The sequence below is a fragment of the Ammospiza caudacuta genome, chromosome 20 (genome assembly GCF_027887145.1).
Source record: "Ammospiza caudacuta isolate bAmmCau1 chromosome 20, bAmmCau1.pri, whole genome shotgun sequence".
Classification (NCBI taxonomy): domain Eukaryota; kingdom Metazoa; phylum Chordata; class Aves; order Passeriformes; family Passerellidae; genus Ammospiza; species Ammospiza caudacuta.
The window spans coordinates 4537170-4554604 of record NC_080612.1 but is presented as its reverse complement, the minus strand read 5'-3'; the positions used below and the strand labels follow the sequence as shown (position 1 = coordinate 4554604).

The window sequence follows — 17435 nt, the reverse complement described above, 5'->3', positions numbered from 1 at the left end:
TTTATCCTGGGGGAGATGAGATACAGCTTCTGAAGGGCACTTGATCCTCTTCTATCTCTCTTTGCACTAGACAGAAGCCTGCTATAATTTTATTATGTTATTATTAAGATATGCACCTAGGCTAGGCTGAAGGAAATCAAGGTGGCTGCAGAGTGCTATGCCCTGGTTGGAGATGGAGAGTGAAATTCCTGTGGTAGACACTTTTCCCTGTGGGAGCCCCCAGTTTGCTCTTTGCTTCTTTTATAAGGGGGACTAAACCACAGCAGGTGCCAGATTATCCAGGAAAGCAGAGCTGAGGCAGCAATGCTGGTGAACGTTGCAGTGCCCGTGTGTGTGTGAGGAGCTTTTCCAGCAGGTGCCTTGGCATTTGTGGGTAAAATAAAACAGGGAAGGAGGTGTTTGGTCATGAGAGCTTGCTCTGCCCTGTACTAGCCACTTGGAAGGAAGCAGGGAGGGGAGATACAGGGTTTGGGAGAGCCAATGGGCAGTGAGGTGAGAGCTATAGGCTCAGTGGGGATGCAGCACAAAGCAGTGTTTGCATCCTCACTGTGCTGGCATCACTGTGACCCAGACTGCCCCAGAGGGTGTTTGCCCCCCAGCTCTGCTGCTTTCAGTCTTTGGATAAAGGTATCACCTTGAAAAGCTGATACAGGCTTGACACCTTTCAGTCCTGGAAGAGCTGGGACAGGAGCACTCTGTGCTGGGCTCAGCCCTGGCTGGATGGGCCCAGAGAGTGGTGGGGATGGTGCTGCATCCAGCTGGGGCCAGGCACCAGTGGTGTCCCCCAGGCTATGTGCTGGGACCAGCTCTGATCAATGTTTTTATTGACGACATGGATGAGGGAATTGAGTCTTTCACTAGTAAATCTGCAGGTGACACCAAGCTGGGAGCATGTGTCCATCTGTTGGAGAATAGGAGGGCTCTGCAAAGGGATCTGAACAGGCTGGATGGATGGGCTTAGTCCAACAACACAAAGTTTAACAAATCCAAGTGCCAGTCCTGCATTTTGGCTACAATAACCCCTGCAATGCTCAAGGCTGGGGATGGTGTGGCTGGACAGTGCCCAGGCAGAAAGGGACCTGGGGGTGCTGCTCAACAGCGACTGAACGTGAGCCAGCAGAGTGCCCTGGTGGCCAAGAAGGCCAATGGCTCCTGGCCTGGATCAGGAATGGTGTGGCCAGCAGGAGCAGGGAGCTCATTCTGCCCCTGCACTGGGCACTGCTGAGGGCACACCTGAGTGCTGTGTCCAGCTCTGGCCCCTCAGCTTGGGAAGGACATGGAGGGGCTGGAGCACATCCAGAGGAGGAAACGAGGCTGGAGAGGGGCTGGGAACACAAACCCTGTGAGGAACTCCTGAGGGAGCTGGGGGTGCTCAGCCTGGACGAAAGGAGACTCAGGGGTGCCCTTATCAGTCTACAACACCCTGAAAGGTGGCTGTGCCCAGGAGGGGTTGGGCTCTTTCTCCAGGCAGCACTGACAGAATGAGAGGACACAGTCTTATGCTGTACCAGAAGAAGTTTAGGTTGGATATCTGGAAAAAATTCTTCACAGAAGAGTGATTGGATACTGGAATTGTCTGCCTGGGGATGTGGTAGAGTCACTGTCCCTGGCTGTGTCTAAAAAAAGACTGGATGTGGCACTCAGTGCCATGGTTTAGTTGATGAGGAGGTGTTAAGTCATAGGTTGGACTTGATGATCTTAAAGGTCTTTTCCAACCTAATTCATCCTGTGATTCTGTGAAAAGTAGCGAAATAAAAGGGAATTTTTGGATGTGTGGAGAGATGTGGCAGCAGTTGGACCAGGTTTGGGGCTGGGGGTGCATTTAGGGGGTCAGATGCTGTTCACACCAGGGCTGTGTGGCAGCACAGCACCTGGGCTCCTTCAAAACCCAGAGCTCCTTTCTTGTCCCAGGAGGGCTGTGCTGCAGGGCACCCACACACAGGGCATGGCTTAGGGCTTTTCAGGGTGTTCAGACAGCTGAGGGTATTTCTGGGCATTTTGTGAGTGCCCTGGAGCACAGTTATATCTGCTGTTCCACTGCCATTGGTGCTCATGGAGCCCTCACCAACCACCTCTTCGGGACACAGCAAACCATCCTGGCATGGGCATGATCTGCTTGAGATGGAGATGATGATGATGATGATGATGTGGCCACAGAGGCTGAAGGCTGACACTGAGTTAGCTGTAAGGGATTTTAGGGTTTAGCTGGGCAGGACAGGTGGGTTAAATCAAATCGCCCATGTGGAGCAGGTATCCCCAGTGCTGCAGCAGAAAACCCAAGGACAGCTGTTGGCACACATGGGACCCTGTCACAGTGCTCCTTGGTCCCATCTGCTCCTTTGATAGCAGTTCTTGCTTAAGCAATGAGAAAAAAACACAAATGGAAATTCAAGCCTGGTTCCTACCTCAGCTTTTGCCCTTGCTGGGGTTTCCAGGGCTTTTTGCTCAAATGGCTCCAGCTCACCAGGCACCTAAGATAATATAATTATAATGTATATATATTTTTTTATTTTGCTGGAACTGGGTTCGGTTCATTTGGGCCTCCCACCATCTCATCAGAACCACTGAGGCAACAGCTAGAATTTTCCTGGAAAAATGAATAAGTGGATAATTTCCTGCCACTATTGTGTGGAACTGTGGGCAGGACCAGTGCAATGGTCAGTTTTCTTCTTTCCTCTTTTTTTTTTCTTTTTTTTTTTTTCCCCAGCTGCTCCATGGAAACATTAGAGGGGCTGGTGAGGGGATGTGGCTGCTGTGGGTGCAGGGCTGGGGGGCCCTGGCCCATTCCCCAGGAGTTCATGAGCCTGCCTGGTTTTCCCTTTGCTGCAGCACAGGTGATTCATGAGTGAAACTGCCCCGGGGCCAAGTTTCTAATCTTTCCCAGGATTATCAAGGGAGATGTTGTAAGAGCCAAGCAGGAGATGACATCCTGTGCCAGCTGTTGCACAGCACCCTGTTCACCTGAGATTACTTTGTGGATGAGAAATAATTTAAAAATAATAAAATTTGATAACTTTTTTTAACAAAAAACCCTAAACAATGTTAAAACAATGTGCAAATATTTGCTTTGGCCCCGTGACAGTGGTGTGATGGTCCTTGAGCAGTGGTCCCCATTGCTCCTGGGGTTGAGGCTCAGTTTGCAGAGGTGTGATGGGGTGTCCCAGGAGCAGGACCCCTGGGGAAGGTGACACCAACCCTTTGGGGGTGTCCCAGAGTGGGGTTTCAGTAGGACAGGCTGCTCTGCACCCACCCTGCCCACCCTGCTCCCTGCTGCCAGCCTGAAGTGCTGTAAGAATGGTTTACCCTAGTTTTCCTAAAGAGGACTTTCCCTTTAATTAGACAAACAACTTCAAGCCCTGTGTCTTAATTTGATTTAAATAAGCCTAGCACTTGCTGGTGAAGTTTTCTTTCCTCCCTTTTATTCCACCCTTCCTTAAATCCACTGTCATGCTCTTTGTGACCACAAATGATTAAAAGCTTTACTGGAATATTGTCCCCCCCATCCCTTAAAATCCCATTGTGTTACTTGAGTCATCTTTTTGTTATGTTTTGTTTCTTTTTTTTCTTCTTGAGTGATTCTTGCTGTACTTATTAAACAATCAGCCAGGAGAAAGGGATTCTTTCTGTTCCAGTCTCCTGCAGGACAGGAAGGGGATGCAGGTACCTTGCCCCATTTCCCACTGATGTTATCCCTGCATTTCCTATTGGTTCCCTCTCTGCAGCCAGACCCAGCTTGTGGCTTTGCTTTTTGCAGCCAAGAGAGGAGCATCTCTTCCCTGGAAGTGCTGATTCCTGTGGGAGGCCATGGCTGAGCAGGTTGGTGCAGCTCTCTGAGTGGATGCAACCAGCCCCACCAAGGCAGGGATTGCTTCTCCAAAATGCTGCTAGAAGGCAGCAGAATGTCCATGTGACAACAGACATATTTAGTAATAAATAGGGCACTCAGAAACATGTACAGGCATCCAAAACTTTGCTGTTTTTAAAAGTAAAATTTGCTGTTTTCTAAGCAAGTTCTTGGGGGAGTGAGGAAGGGAGTGATGCTCCCTGGAGCAGGGCAGTGGCTGTGCCCAGCTCAGCTTGGTGGCACCACCAGCACCTCCCTGTTTTGTGCCAACTGCAACAAGGCACCTCTTATTAGCCCAGCATCCATGAAAATAGGGAATTCCAAGTTCCTTGCTCCTGCAGAGCTGCTTGGGAGCTTGCAGATGAATGGGCTCCTGTCTGTCTGTCTGTCTGTCCACCCTTGCATGCACAAGCTGCAGGGCTGGAGCAGAGCTTCCTGGTGTTGCTGTGATGGTAAAGCTGGAGGTGCCTGGCAGAGACCTGTCCCCATCAGGGGACACCTGGGGTCTGTGCCCAGCTGCAGGACCATATGTTCAGTTTCCTGCTTTATTTCCTGATGCCTATTTAGGCCAGGTTCCTTCCCCCCAAGATTATCATGGAGGAGATGCCCATCAGCTTTGTTAGAAAGTGTCAGATGGGTGGAAAAGGATTTTCCTGGATGGTTGTTAGTGTGGCTGAGGTTCCAGCTCTGCCATCTGCAGGTGCCAGTGGAGCCCCAGCATTGCTTGGCTGCTTTCAGGAGCTGGCAACATGGGGAAAAACCTGGAGGGCTCATCCAGAGCAATTCCTGAAATTCAGTCATTATTGGTTAATGGGATTTCTCTCTCCTCTTCATTAGCTTATTGCAGACCCTTATAAAAGTTTGTCCAGAGCAGTTGTGTGTGTCCCACCCAGGAAGTGTTCAAGGACAGGTTGGATGGGCTTGGAGCAACCTGGGACTGTGGAAGGTGTCCCTGCCATGGCAGGGGGTAGGAATGAGATGGGCTTTAAATCCCCTCCAACCCAAACCATTCTGTGATTCTTTCCTAACATGTGTGTACTCAGGCACCTGCAGAAATGCCAGTTTGGGGGAGCTTGTTATTTTGGGCCAAACTCCACCATTTCCCCAATTTCACGGGGCAGCACAGCTCTGCTTTGCATTCAAATCCCTTCTGCTTGGGCACAGGTGCAAAGTAGGGCAGGAAGGTGAATTTGGGGATTTGCTGTTGCCTTTAAGCTGTGTTTTCAGTGAGGCTGGGCAGCTGTGGTTATCGACTGAATGGTAAATTGAGTTATGTGCAGGCAGCTTCATCTATATTCCCCACCTTCTGCCCATCCAGCCCTGTTAGGGATTCTCTAGCCTCCTTCATCCATTTGTGAGCACATGATTTATGATCTGGTTCAAGTGGTTTATGAGCTAACTTGCTGCCCTTTATTGGCAGGACTAAGGCTGGGTGCTGCAACAGTGCCCTGCAGATGGAGGGGTGGTAGCTGGGAGGGATGTTTTGGGTGCTGGGGGTGGTGCTGTCTCGAGTGTGGGTGTCCCAGCATGGGTGTTTTGGGGGTGACACCTTGCCTCAGTGTTCCTGCAGCACTGGGATTACCATGAGTAGAGATGAGACATGAACACTGAGGTGCAGAAGCCTGGTGCTGCTGCTGCACTTGTGGCTGGGTCACAGCATTTTATCCCATTTGGCTCTGGGGGATGGAGATTCTGGGCTGAGCCTTTTTTCAGGTATGTGGTCTCTGCACTACATCTTGTCCTGTTCCCCCTGACACAAGAGCTGCAGAGTGGGGTGATTTCATTAGGGAATCCCTTGCCATGAGCTGCATCTCAGAGCACTGTGTGACTTTGACCTGTTTCAGGGACACTTTGGGTGGCAGGCTCTCCTCTTGCCCAGGATTTAGAGCAGGAGGCACAAGGACAGTCAGCACGGTGTCTTTGTGGGGACAAAGCCATCACCCCCTGCTCACAGCTGCCATCAGAGTGCTCTGTGCCCACTTCAGCACCACATCCTCTGCCTTGCATGGCCACAGGCTGCAATCTGGGGTGTCCCACCATGCAGCTGCTCCCATGGTGGTGGCATCTCCTCGAGGGTGAGCTCCAAATGCAGAGGTGATCTGGCCGCTGCTGGTGCACACAGCATTGGCTCCAGGGTTTGATTACAGCTCACAGCTCCTGCAGTTATCTGCCTTTAGCAAAGGACTCATGGGGATTGTGGGGCTCAGGCTGCTGTGGCCTCTCTGCGTGCCTCAGTTTCCCCTGTGTTCCTGTGCCAGCATTGCTCCTGTACCACACAACGGAAGTGAAGTTTCTCTGGTGGTGCTCAGCTCCAGCTCTCTGTTACTAACAGTGATACACAGCTCTTTCATTTTTTTTTTCTATTTTCAGGTGAATATGGCCTTGGCAGGGAAGCCTTTAGATGTGACACTCCCCACCTCCAGAGCTGACCAATGGAATATGGTTTTTCCCCAGAGAGACGAAATCATCACCAGCTTAGTGTCTGCCTTAGACTCCATGGTAAGAGGCTGGTGGCACCCCTGTCCCCATCCCCCTCCCTCCTTTGGCCTCCATTTAGCAAGGCTGTCTGGGTGCAGGGCTGGCACACGATGCCTGGTGAGCTCATCCCGCTCTCTTCTGCTGCTGGAAAGCCCAGGGAACTGCTGAGAAATAAAAACCCTTTCCTGCCCTGACAGCCATAAGGATCATAAAGTCAGCACAAGTTAATCTCAGATGTGTATTGTTTTCCCATTAATATTTATGTTGGTATCAACTGGCTGAAGGGTGGTTGGCTTTTTTTTTCTTGCTGTTTTACCAATGTTACCGTGAGCATTTACACAACAGCAGAACAATGGCTTTTTATCTCTGAGAACAAAGAAAATAACTTTCATATCTTTTGACGTAGAATTCCCAGTGGAAGCCTTGCCTAAGTCAGCCGTGCTTACATAAACAAGATAACTGTCTGGATTAAGTCTCATGGACCAGAGCTAATCTTATTTTTAACTGTGAATGTGATCAATAAGGGAAAGAGGATGTGTAGTAACAAATGTCTAATGCAATGAGATGTGCTAAATAGCTCTCTCTTTTTAAAGTCAAGTCATATGTAATGCATTTATCTAGGATATGTTTTCCTCTCTATGCAGGTAGAGGTTTTTTCATTAATACCAATTTCCTTCTCTTTGACATCACCACCTCACTAAGGAGCAGGTTCCCTGGAGCCTACACACCCCAAGCAGCTTTGATGATTTATATACTTGCCATCCTGTACAACAAATTATGTTACCATAGTTTGGCTTCTTAACGAATATTCATTATTATGCAGTCCTTGTTAGGAACTTACACAGGGGCCAGGGAGCCAAGCTGCTCCTGAAATTCAGCCTTTATCCCAGCCCTTCAGAGTGGCAGGCTCTGTGCTCACTGAGCTGCCTGGTAAATAAACCACAGGGCCACATGCATGTCACCAAGCAGGCTTAGGGTTTGGATTTGTTCTGCACCCAAATCTCACACACCTTAGTTTTTGTGTTTATTTTTTGAGTGTTGGACTTTTTGAGCAAAATACTTGTCTTTGCAACTGGGTTTTGAAAGGAGGATTCTTAAAAATATCTGTTTTGTGGGATTTGATTCAATGTCTCCTTGAAGCAGGTGAGCAGGAGGTAAAATGACCCAGCAGAGAAGCTGGTTTAAGCCCACACAAGTGAAGCTCATTGCAGGTGTGTGCAGGGAGCTGGAGGTAGCTTAGGTGGGTTGGTCCATGTAACTGCCCTGCTCTCCTGCTCCCTCCCTGGCTGCCAGCATCCTCCAGCTCCTCTGTGGGGTTGTTGATGTGCCTAACCAGGGCTGATGCTGGGAAAATTCCCCCTTTTTTACCCATTTAAATGATGACCTGGGGATAGCATCTACCTAGCACCAGTGCTGTAGCTATAGGAATATGACTCAGGCTGCTAGCACTGAGTAACTATTATAATATAAAAAATACTAATAAAAATTAATATACATGTGTATTATGTAGAGCAGGAAGGGCATGTTAAATAAAATGGATTAATGGAAGAAGTTTTTTCCATCTCTTTGTTGTTTTGCATAACTGTACAAGAAGAATCGTTCCACTAATCTGGACTTTGACCATATTAGTGTTCTGCAGCTGAAATAAGATTCCCGTGTTCCTTATTCCATTAGAGCTGGTGGAAAAATGCAAATTGTTATCGGTTGTGGTGTGGGTTTTTTGTTAGATTTTTTTTTTTTACAGGAATGTTTTCTTTTAAAGAAATGCAATAAAATGTTTATTTTTAGGCTAGGAAGAAGTGAAATAAAACGATGGGTAAATAGCTCTTGTTTTCCAGCTGGGTATTTTTGTAGAGCTGTAAAGTCACCAAAATTTTTTAGGTGACGCCGTAAACCCATGAAATTCTGACACAAACCAGAACACTGCTTTTGATGGGAGGATCTTTTTGATGGGAAGGATAAAACCCACTGGGAGATGGCAGGGATGGGAAGGAGGAGTGGGAAGGAGCTGCCCCAGCTGTGCTGTGCTGACCTGGTGCCTCCAACAGTGCTCGGCGCTGTCCAAGCTGAACGCGGAGGTCGCCTGCATCGCCGTGCACGAGGAGAGCGCCTTCGTGCTGGGCACTGAGAAGGGAAGGGTCTTCCTCAGCGCCCGCAAGGAGCTTCAGGCTGACTTCCAGAAGTTTTGCAGTGAGTATCTGCACCTGCACCATCTCCCATGCCAAGGTTGGAGCTCCAGCTGTGCCAGCTGTGACTCGTACTGAGCACAAAGTGGGCACTGCAGTGCTGTCTGTCAGTCCGTGGGGATGAGGGGTGTTTGAAGTGATGGAGGAATTGGGAGGGAGCTGCAGCCAGAGCCCCTTCCCTTCCCTTCCCTTCCCTTCCCTTCCCTTCCCTTCCCTTCCCTTCCCTTCCCTTCCCTTCCCTTCCCTTCCCTTCCCTTCCCTTCCCTTCCCTTCCCTTCCCTTCCCTTCCCTTCCCTTCCCTTCCCTTCCCTTCCCTTCCCTTCCCTTCCCTTCCCTTCCCTTCCCTTCCCTTCCCTTCCCTTCCCTTCCCTTCCCTTCCCTTCCTTCGTTTTCTCTCCTGAAGCAACCCTGAGGTGGCTCAGGGCTGGATGGCTGCTCTGCTGCCCTGCTGCTGTTAGCCTCCAGCAGTGGTTTTTGAGGACTTAGCAGAAATAGTTTGTCCTGGTGATCCTCCCAGGAGCAGAAAGATTTTCTTGGTCCAAGGCTTTTTTTCCTGGTTTTGGAAAAACAGGAATGGATTGGTTGTTGTTGTGGAGCTGCTTGTGTTTTTGAGGGATGAACAGTGGTGACAGGATATCTTGAACAGGTGCTGTGTTCCCCCAGTCTCAGATCAGATTCACCAAGGGTCTCAGGGATACCTGTGTGTTGCAGACCTTCTGTCCCAGCTCTGTACCTCTGCCAGTTTCCAAAAAACAGTCTGGGAGCTGAAGGGAGGGTGGGAGCCATTCTGTGAATGTGGACCTTGTTTCTTAGACAGCATCATCCCCAGCATGCTAACTTCTGCTTTCCTCACTCAGTGTAGAAACTGGAATGGGATCTGGTTTTGGTGGTGCTGAGGACACCAGACCCAAATCTGTTCTATGGTGGGATGTCAGTGGAGAGAAATACATGGTGTTGACAGAAACCACATGGGTGCTTAATCCATTGGAGAGATTGTTCAGGAAGGGTTTGCTCTGGTGACACCTGAAGCTGCCCAGGTCGCTGGGTTGATCAGTGCATGGCTCTACAGGAGCAGCTCTCTGCCATGGCTCTGCCCAGCCCCTCATCCTGCTGCCCTGGGCAGCTGCTGGCCAACTCTACTATTCCATCCTCTCACATCCTGGTTAGTTATCCTCCCCTATGTTCTGCAGGACAGGAGGCATTTGGGAGATGTTTTCTACATTCATGGGCAGCTCTGCCTTCCCACCACCCTCAAGATGTAGATGGCAATGGGGTGGCCAAAGGGAGGGAACTCCCTTGTGTTTCCTCAGGCTGAGAGAGGTTCTTCAGTCTGGAGAAGAGAATCCTGAGAGCCCCTTCCAGTCCTAAGGGGGACTTATAAAAAAGAGGGAGAGTGACTTTTTGCCCAGGCAGATAATGAATAGAACAAGGGAGAATAATAATTTTAAACTAAAATGGGAGAGATTTAGGTTAGGTGTTAGTAAGGAATTCTTCTTTTGGGTGTTAGGAGCTATTTGGATTGGTTGCCCAGAGAAGCTGCAGCTGCTCCATCTCTGGAAGTGTTGAAGGCCAAGCTGAACAGGGCTTGGAGCAATGTGGTGTAGTGGAAGGTGTCTGCCCATGGCAGGGGAGTGGAATCAGATGGGATTTAAGGTCTCTTTTGACCCAAACTTGTTCTCTGATTCCATGATACATCCTGGTTGATGCCCTACTGCTGTGCAGGGGCAAAGCACCTGGCACTAGATCCTGATTCCCCTCTCTTTGGTTTCATTTATACTTTTGTCAAAAAGAAATAGTCATGTCTGGTTGAAAACAGCAATCTTGAGGATGGGGTTTGAGTAAAGGGGATGATGCTGCAGACAGGGAGAAATGTGATAACTCTGTCTTGAATTATACAGGCCCAGACTCAACTCCACTCCATAAAGCCCTTACAACTGGCACACAGTGGAAAATATCCCTGGAAGTGCCTCTGATTTCTTGCTGCACTATTAGAAAGATGGGAATTAATCTAAAGCAGACATCACTTGGAGATGTAAGAAGCCTCTTATCTCTCTGGGACACAGAGCAGCCTCCTTTATCTGAGCCTCTGGTCCTGCCTCTCATGATGCAGGGGGGAACTGACAGTGATCAGAATAAATGTCAGTGGAGGAGGGAGAGGCAGCACTTGGATGATGCAGATGCATTTCACTACCTTGGTAAAACATCCCAAAAAAGTTTTCCAGGGCCTGTTTTGCCATGCTGTGGGAGGCATGTGGAGCTTTCCAGGGGTGGCATGGCTGTTTACTTTGCTGTGTCCAGTTCTGTGTGTGTCCCATGTTGCTCTTGAGCACTCCCTGTGATGTCCCAGCCATGGACTTTTTCCACAGGAGGATCTGTGAGCTCCTTGAGCACCCAGGCAGTATCCAGGCCTGACTGCCAGTAGGAGTCTGTCGAGGATGATGAAGGAATTAGTCCTTTGTCACCGAAAATCCCTTGCAAATTACTGTGGATAGAACAGCAATAATACATTTGTAGTGTTTAATTTTCTGTGCATTTAGAGATGCAAAGAAGTCAATGCTGAAGATATGCTTTATTTGAGGTTTAATGGGGGAAATTAGCAGGAAATAGCTGGTATTACTGAGCTATGTGATGCTGAAGGGTAAAAAAGCCTCGAAGAAAGGCGGATTTTCTTTTCCTGAGAGATTGAAGGCTAAGCAGATTGAAACCAGAGACTAGAAATGGACTGCCCAATTAGTCATAACTGTTTCAGTCTGGCTGAGTGGGAAAAGCCAGGGAAAAGGGGGCAGGCACCGGATGAGTGCTGGCACCACTGCCTATTGCCAGTACCTTTCCCTGCATGTTGGGGCTGCTGGGATCATCCAAGCTAGGGGCTGAGGTGGGTATGAGGGCTGGGACACTTGCATTGTCACCACAGTGACTCCTGTTTTCTCCTCTCCCCCTCAGGAATCCAGCAGAGGAAGGAGCAGGACGCAGAGGTGCAGAAGAAGGCAAAGGAGTGCGGGCAAAGGGTGCTCAGGGTGTCTCCGGACCAGGGATCAGATGTGTACCTCCTCAGGAAGATGGTAGAGGAAGTGTTTGATGTGCTTTATAGTAAGAACCTTCATGCTTCCCTTTGGGGATATGGAATGTCCCTGGGGCTCACTGAGCTGCCCAGCACTGCCACCAGCTGTGGCTTTCATGCCAGGCCAGCTCCTCGGTGTGGGAGCAGGTGCCTGGTGAAATGGTGAAATGTGCTCCTGTACAGAGTTAGCACTGCATTGAGATGGGGTTTGGCCACTGCTTCTTCATTTTCCAGAGCCCCAAACTGAGCCAAAAAAATCCCTGTGCTGAATGAAGCATCCTTTGTGTCCCCTGACCAGGGGAAGCCTCTGATGTGATTTCCATGCACACCTTTATCCCTGCCACTGCATCCACAGCAGCTTTCATAGCCCTGTGTTGGAGATCTTCAGATTCATTCTCTTTTCCCTGGCAAGTCTATTTAAGAAGAAAACAGATGATTTTCTAGCATGTGGCCCTGCAGCCCCAACTTCCAGAGACGAGGTGGTGCCGCTCCAGCACATGCATCATCCCCAGCAATAAAGCTTTTGCAATTAAATATAGATGACCATATGGCTGCTGGTATGGAACCCAGTGGGTTGCAGAGCTCCTTCCAGGCCCAATCTGCAGTGGCTTGAGCAGCTGCAGCACCTTCTTCTCACTGACAAGGATGCACTGGAACCCCTATGGAGTGGCTGGCAGTAGTGGTCATGCTGCTGGCTCATCCCCTGGCAGCTGTGCTAGTCAGGGTAGGAGAAGCAAAACTGGCTTGGGAAAACAGAGCCCCAGTTATTCCCCCATGCTGCTGAGAGGTTGTGTTAGTTCTGTGTGATGCTTTAGGGAGTGCAGGCCCTGTGGCTGGACCAGCTGCAGAACTGGGTGTTTGTTTGTTTCTGGCTCCCCATCACCATCTGAGATTCATGTAGAGCCCTGCTGGGGCTGTGCAGGGCTCCCTGAGTGCCCCTGGTTGTGGATGTGACCTGGGAATGGGCATTCCCACACAACAGGAGCTGCCCCCAGCCACACTGGGCTCACATGCAGGATTTGCTGCTGCTGGCTGTTGCTGGCATCTTCCACAAGCTTCACAGACAGGAAAAGGGAGCTGGCATCTCTTCTCCCCTGGGACAGAGAGTCACTGAAATTTTTCTGAAGCCACTTAAAGGACTTAGAGGCAATATTCCCATTAATGGGAGCAATCAGATCCTATTGCTGCCTTCCAAAGGCTGGGCCCAAGGATGAAGGAAGGGATGGTGCAGAAGAACCAAGGGAACAGAATGAGGAGGGTGTTTTTTGCTGCTCCAAGCTGCAGGTCTCATTGTCCTGCTGCAGGTACAGTGCCAAACTTTGCTGTCCTCTTGGGAATATGTGAATTATTAAAATCTGACGCACAATAAATACATAATTGCATTAGAAAAGCTTGATCAGGGTGCATCTGCATGGGCTTTATAAACAAGGCAGCCCATCCATTGGATGATTAGTAAGGCTTTTTACAGTTTCAAGGTGTATGGAGGTGTGTGGGGACACATTGGCCGTGTCCTCTGCCCAGCATCCCTGGGACAGCAGTTTTGGCTTTGGCACTGGGTGTAATTCTGCCTTTCTTTCTGCTGCTGCTTCAGTAATGTCAGCTGTTTCCATCCTTGAACCTCTCTGTGGTGAAACCTGACAAAGCTGCTGCTCCCCTCCCTTCATTCCCACTGGCAAAGGCCTCTCCTGGTTGAGTGGGGAGAAATACACAGGAGACAGCAGATGCCCCAGGGTGATTCTGTTTGTAACACTGAGAGGACTGTGAGAGTTTAACAATTACAATTCTTAGGGTTTTTTTTTTTTATCCTTTCATCAATAAGGATTGGAAACAAAAAGTCTTTTAAAATGCTCAGTCAAAAAGATTCCCTCCAGAGCCTGGTAATCTCTGCACCAACAGGATGACTGATTACCAGTGGCTTCTATTAAACAGGCATTAATGATGATTATTGTCTCTTTGGCCAAACCATGAGTCTCTGTGCAGCAGTGCAAGGCTTCTGAAGGTCACCTTGACAATAACACAGTCCCCATAAAAACATGTTTGGGGATTTCTTGAGCATTGGGTTGATAAGGAGCCACTGTGGACATTGGGAGCTTCTCCCAATCATGAAGAGAGGTGATGAAGGGAGGTGGAGAGCTGCACATTGGGGCAGGGAAACTGTCAGCTTGCAGAAAGTAAACTCATGGTGTCATGGTTCAAAGGCTTATTTTAAAACTTTGGTTATTTGCTTAATTAAAATATTATCAATCCTCCCTATAAGAAGCCTTAATGGCCCGTGCAAGTTGCACATTGTTAGTTATAATGCATTCCTTCAAAGGACATGGTGAAGAAATCACTTTTAGCAAGGACTTGCTGGCAGAGTCCTAAGATTTGCAGTATTTCTGTAAGATCTTTTGGGTTTTTTTAAGAAGAAGGGAATAAAAAAAGATTGGAAAGCAAATCCACAGTATAAAATCCCTCAACAACTTAAAGGTCCTGTAACCTTCTCTGTCTGCCCCCAGCCTGGAGATGAAGGTGCAAGCACTGTATCGTGCCACCAGATGTTCTGCATCTGGACACTGCTTTGCCAGCCAGGTTGCATTTCTGCATGGCTGTTTCTTGTGCTTCATGCTTTCAGCACCATGTTTATTGATCACAGTGGCTTGGGTTGGTTTCCAAAGTAATTTTTCCCCAGAGAGTGGCTTGAGGGTTTTGAAATCCTTCAGAGCAGGCTGTTTTTGTGATGGTGTTTTGCCTGCAAAGTATAGCAGGACAGCCCTGGTCTGGGCACACAGGCTATTTATCTGGTTTAGAAAATCCCTATATATTGGCAATGCTGCTACAAGGGAAGGAAAAGCAATTTGTACCTGACTCCTTAGGGAGATTTTGGTGGCAGAGGTAAAATGGAGCCAGAGGCACATGGTGGGACTGTGTTGCCAGTGTTGAAGGGAGCAGGTGAGAGTTCTGGGCAGCTGGAGGGGACTGTGCAGTCAAATGTGTCAATGTTCAAGCTGTCTGTGAATAGTGGGATGGAGGGAGATTGTTGGGTTTGCTTTTTTTCCTTGTCTGTCAAAGTGAATCAAAGCTGCTTGACAGTAACAGCAATCAAACTGTTTTCCGTTCTTCCAGGAGGTAAAATAAGAAAACTGACTTGAAATGAGGTTCCCAGAATATCTCAGTAAGCATGAGATAAAAATCATTGTGAGCTCCTCTGCCTTCTTTGTCAGCCCTTGGCTCCCTCCCACCCTGCTGATGGCCATGTACCTCACTGGCATATGGCTGGGCACTCCCAGGGGTAGGCTTGTGCCAAGTGACCCCAACTGAGGATTCTGCTGTGAAACCTGAATGATGAGACATCTGTTTATTGGCTTTTATGAGCTTTTTATTAATTAGTGCTTTTAGAAAGGAATTGGAGTGCCTTGCATGCTAAGTGTGAAGGTAGGAATGGGTTTTTTCTCCAAGTGATCCTGTTGGTATTTCTTGCTCTTCTATTTAGTGCTCCAGCCCAGCTCAGCCATGGTGAGGGGCACAGGGTGTTTGTCAGTGTGTAACTCTGTCCCCTCCCCAGGTGAAGCCATGGGGAAGAGCAGCGTGGTCCCTTTGCCCTACGAGAGGTTCCTGAAAGAGCCAGGCTTGCTGGCAGTGACTGGCTTGCCTGAGGGAATCAGCTTTAAGAAACCCCTGGAGTATGATGTGAAATCCCTGATGGCCATCCTAGAGCACAGCCACAGCATCCGCTTCAGGCTAAAAAGGTAATTTTAATTTTGGGGACCTCCAAGTAGCAGGAGAGCAGCGAGCCCTTGGGATGGTGGCACAGGCCAGGAGGGTCCCTTTCATATCCCAGCTTCTCCTCAGGACCCACAGACCTGGGTCCAGCCATGCCAAATCCAGCCTTGCACAGAGATTTGTTCGTGTTGGGGGGCTTGAGTCGATTTCAGGGCTCATTTCTATAAAAAGTGTGTGTAAACATGCACATTAACTGCATCTTTTTATGTGCCTCTGCCAAAATTTCCACTGCGGTAAGCTAAGTGCTTTCTGTCTCCAGAGGGATTTCCAGGGTAAATGCTGCAAGTGTCTTCCCAGGCTGAAATGGGTTTTTTAATGCCAGGCAAGGAGGGAAGTGGGGGACTGCAGCAGAGCAAACTCCCCCTTTTGGCCACATTTATGCAAGGGGTTCAGTAGTTTTAGGTGCATTTCCCCTGCATTTGCCTTGCTGGCAGCACCTCAGATCCATTCAGAAAAATGCTGAGCATGACCAAATACCTCCTCTAAAGGCTTGATGCTTCTGGAAAATCAGGCTGAGACAGCTAAAAGTAGGACACGCAGAATTTGTGCTGTCTGTGAGCTTGTGGCTCCCTGTCTCATGTGGAGCACATTGGTTTCTTCAGTCTGAAACTCATTTGCAGGCTGACTGAGCTCCCCCTTGAATGTGCCATGGGTGCTGGGGGCTGGCATAGGTAATGGAGCCAAGTGATTGTGGTCATAAAAGGTTTTACCCCTTAAATGCACTGGGCATGGAGCTATGCAGCTTGGTCCTAGCTAAAAAATATGCTCTGAACTAACCAGCTTTGACTAACCAGCTCCACTTAAAGAAGACAAGAACCATTTAGGTGCCTGAAGATGCTCAGGAGTTTGATGGATGTAACTTGTGAATCACAGAACAGAACTATAGAATGGTTTGGGTTGGAAGGGATCTTAAAGACCATCTTGTTCCAAGCCCTGCTGTGATCAGGGATGCTTTCCACTATCCCAGGTTGCTCCAAGCCCCATCCAGCCTGGCCTTGAACACTTCCAGGGATGGGGCAGCCACAGCTTCCCTGGGCAACCTGTGGCAGGGCCTCACCACCCACACAGGGAAGAATTTCTTCCTAATACCTAATCCAAACCAGCCCTCTTTCAGTTTGACACCATTCCCCACTGTCCTGTAACTCCCTGCCTTTGTCAAAAGTCCCTTTCCAGCCCTCCAGTACCTTTGGGTAATGGAAGGCCAGAGTATGTTCTCCCCAGAACCTTCTCTTCTTCAGAGTGGACAATCTCAACTCTCTCAGCTTTCCAAATAGGAGAGGTGCTCTAATGGTCTCCTGTAATGGTGCTCCTCAACAAAAAGCCTGGCAGCTGGTGGTGTCCCACCTTCTCAGGCATGGCTCTTCTTCCCCATCCAAATCCTTGCTTATTGCACCTTAGCACTGCCATGGGCTCAAAGGAACCTGTTTTTCCCTCCTCTTCTCCCTTCCTTCCCCTCAGGCCAGCAGATGAGCCCAGCCGAGAGCCCAACCCCAACATCGAGTTAACTTGTTCCTCCCTCGCCTCCAAGGGCAGCCGGGACTCTGGTGCCAACAACGGCCCCGTGGCCAAACCCAGCTCGCAGGACGCCCCCTCAGCCATTGCCATCACCAACTTCCTCTACGGCGTCTCTCTGCCCGGCCCCGTCGCCATCGACCTCAAGCAGGAGGCATCCTCGGGCCTGCCCGGGCCCACGGCGGCGGCGGGCGAGGCGCTGCTGGGCCGGCCGGCAGCAGAGCTGAAGGTGCCTTCCTCACAGGAGTACAGCGACTGCTGTGGTAATAGCCTGGAGTGTGCTCTCCCCTCAGGGCCCGGGGCACTGCCCGGCCCTGGCTTTGCTAGAGGGTGTTGGAATTCCTGGGATGAAAACCAGCCTAGAGCTGGGCCTGTGTGGGAGTGAGCAGAGCCCCTGCCATGTTGCACTGCCACAGGCCTTCCCTTGGTGCTTGCAAATGGCAGGGCACACCTTTGGTTTTGCCCCAAGTGGCAGGCACACCTTTGGTTTTTGCCCCAAGTTGTTGTCTTATAGTGCAAGAATTCTATTGTCATTACATTGCAAGGGCTCCATATTGTTGGAGCTTTGTACCTCCTTGATGTTTCTTGTAGG

At 49.4% G+C, this 17435-nt stretch overlaps 1 protein-coding gene across 1 annotated transcript in view; it reads left to right on the top strand.

Annotated features, from left to right (window-relative positions):
- The first annotated feature begins 6220 nt into the window (after positions 1-6220).
- The window catches only part of GTF2IRD1 (GTF2I repeat domain containing 1), a 50973-nt gene continuing 39758 nt past the window's right edge, over positions 6221-17435 (top strand). The window contains exons 1-5 of the mRNA XM_058817712.1: positions 6221-6343; positions 8371-8512; positions 11452-11598; positions 15114-15297; positions 16790-17106. Coding sequence (XP_058673695.1) covers positions 6221-6343; positions 8371-8512; positions 11452-11598; positions 15114-15297; positions 16790-17106 — 913 coding nt within the window. The remainder of the gene's footprint in view (positions 6344-8370; positions 8513-11451; positions 11599-15113; positions 15298-16789; positions 17107-17435) is intronic.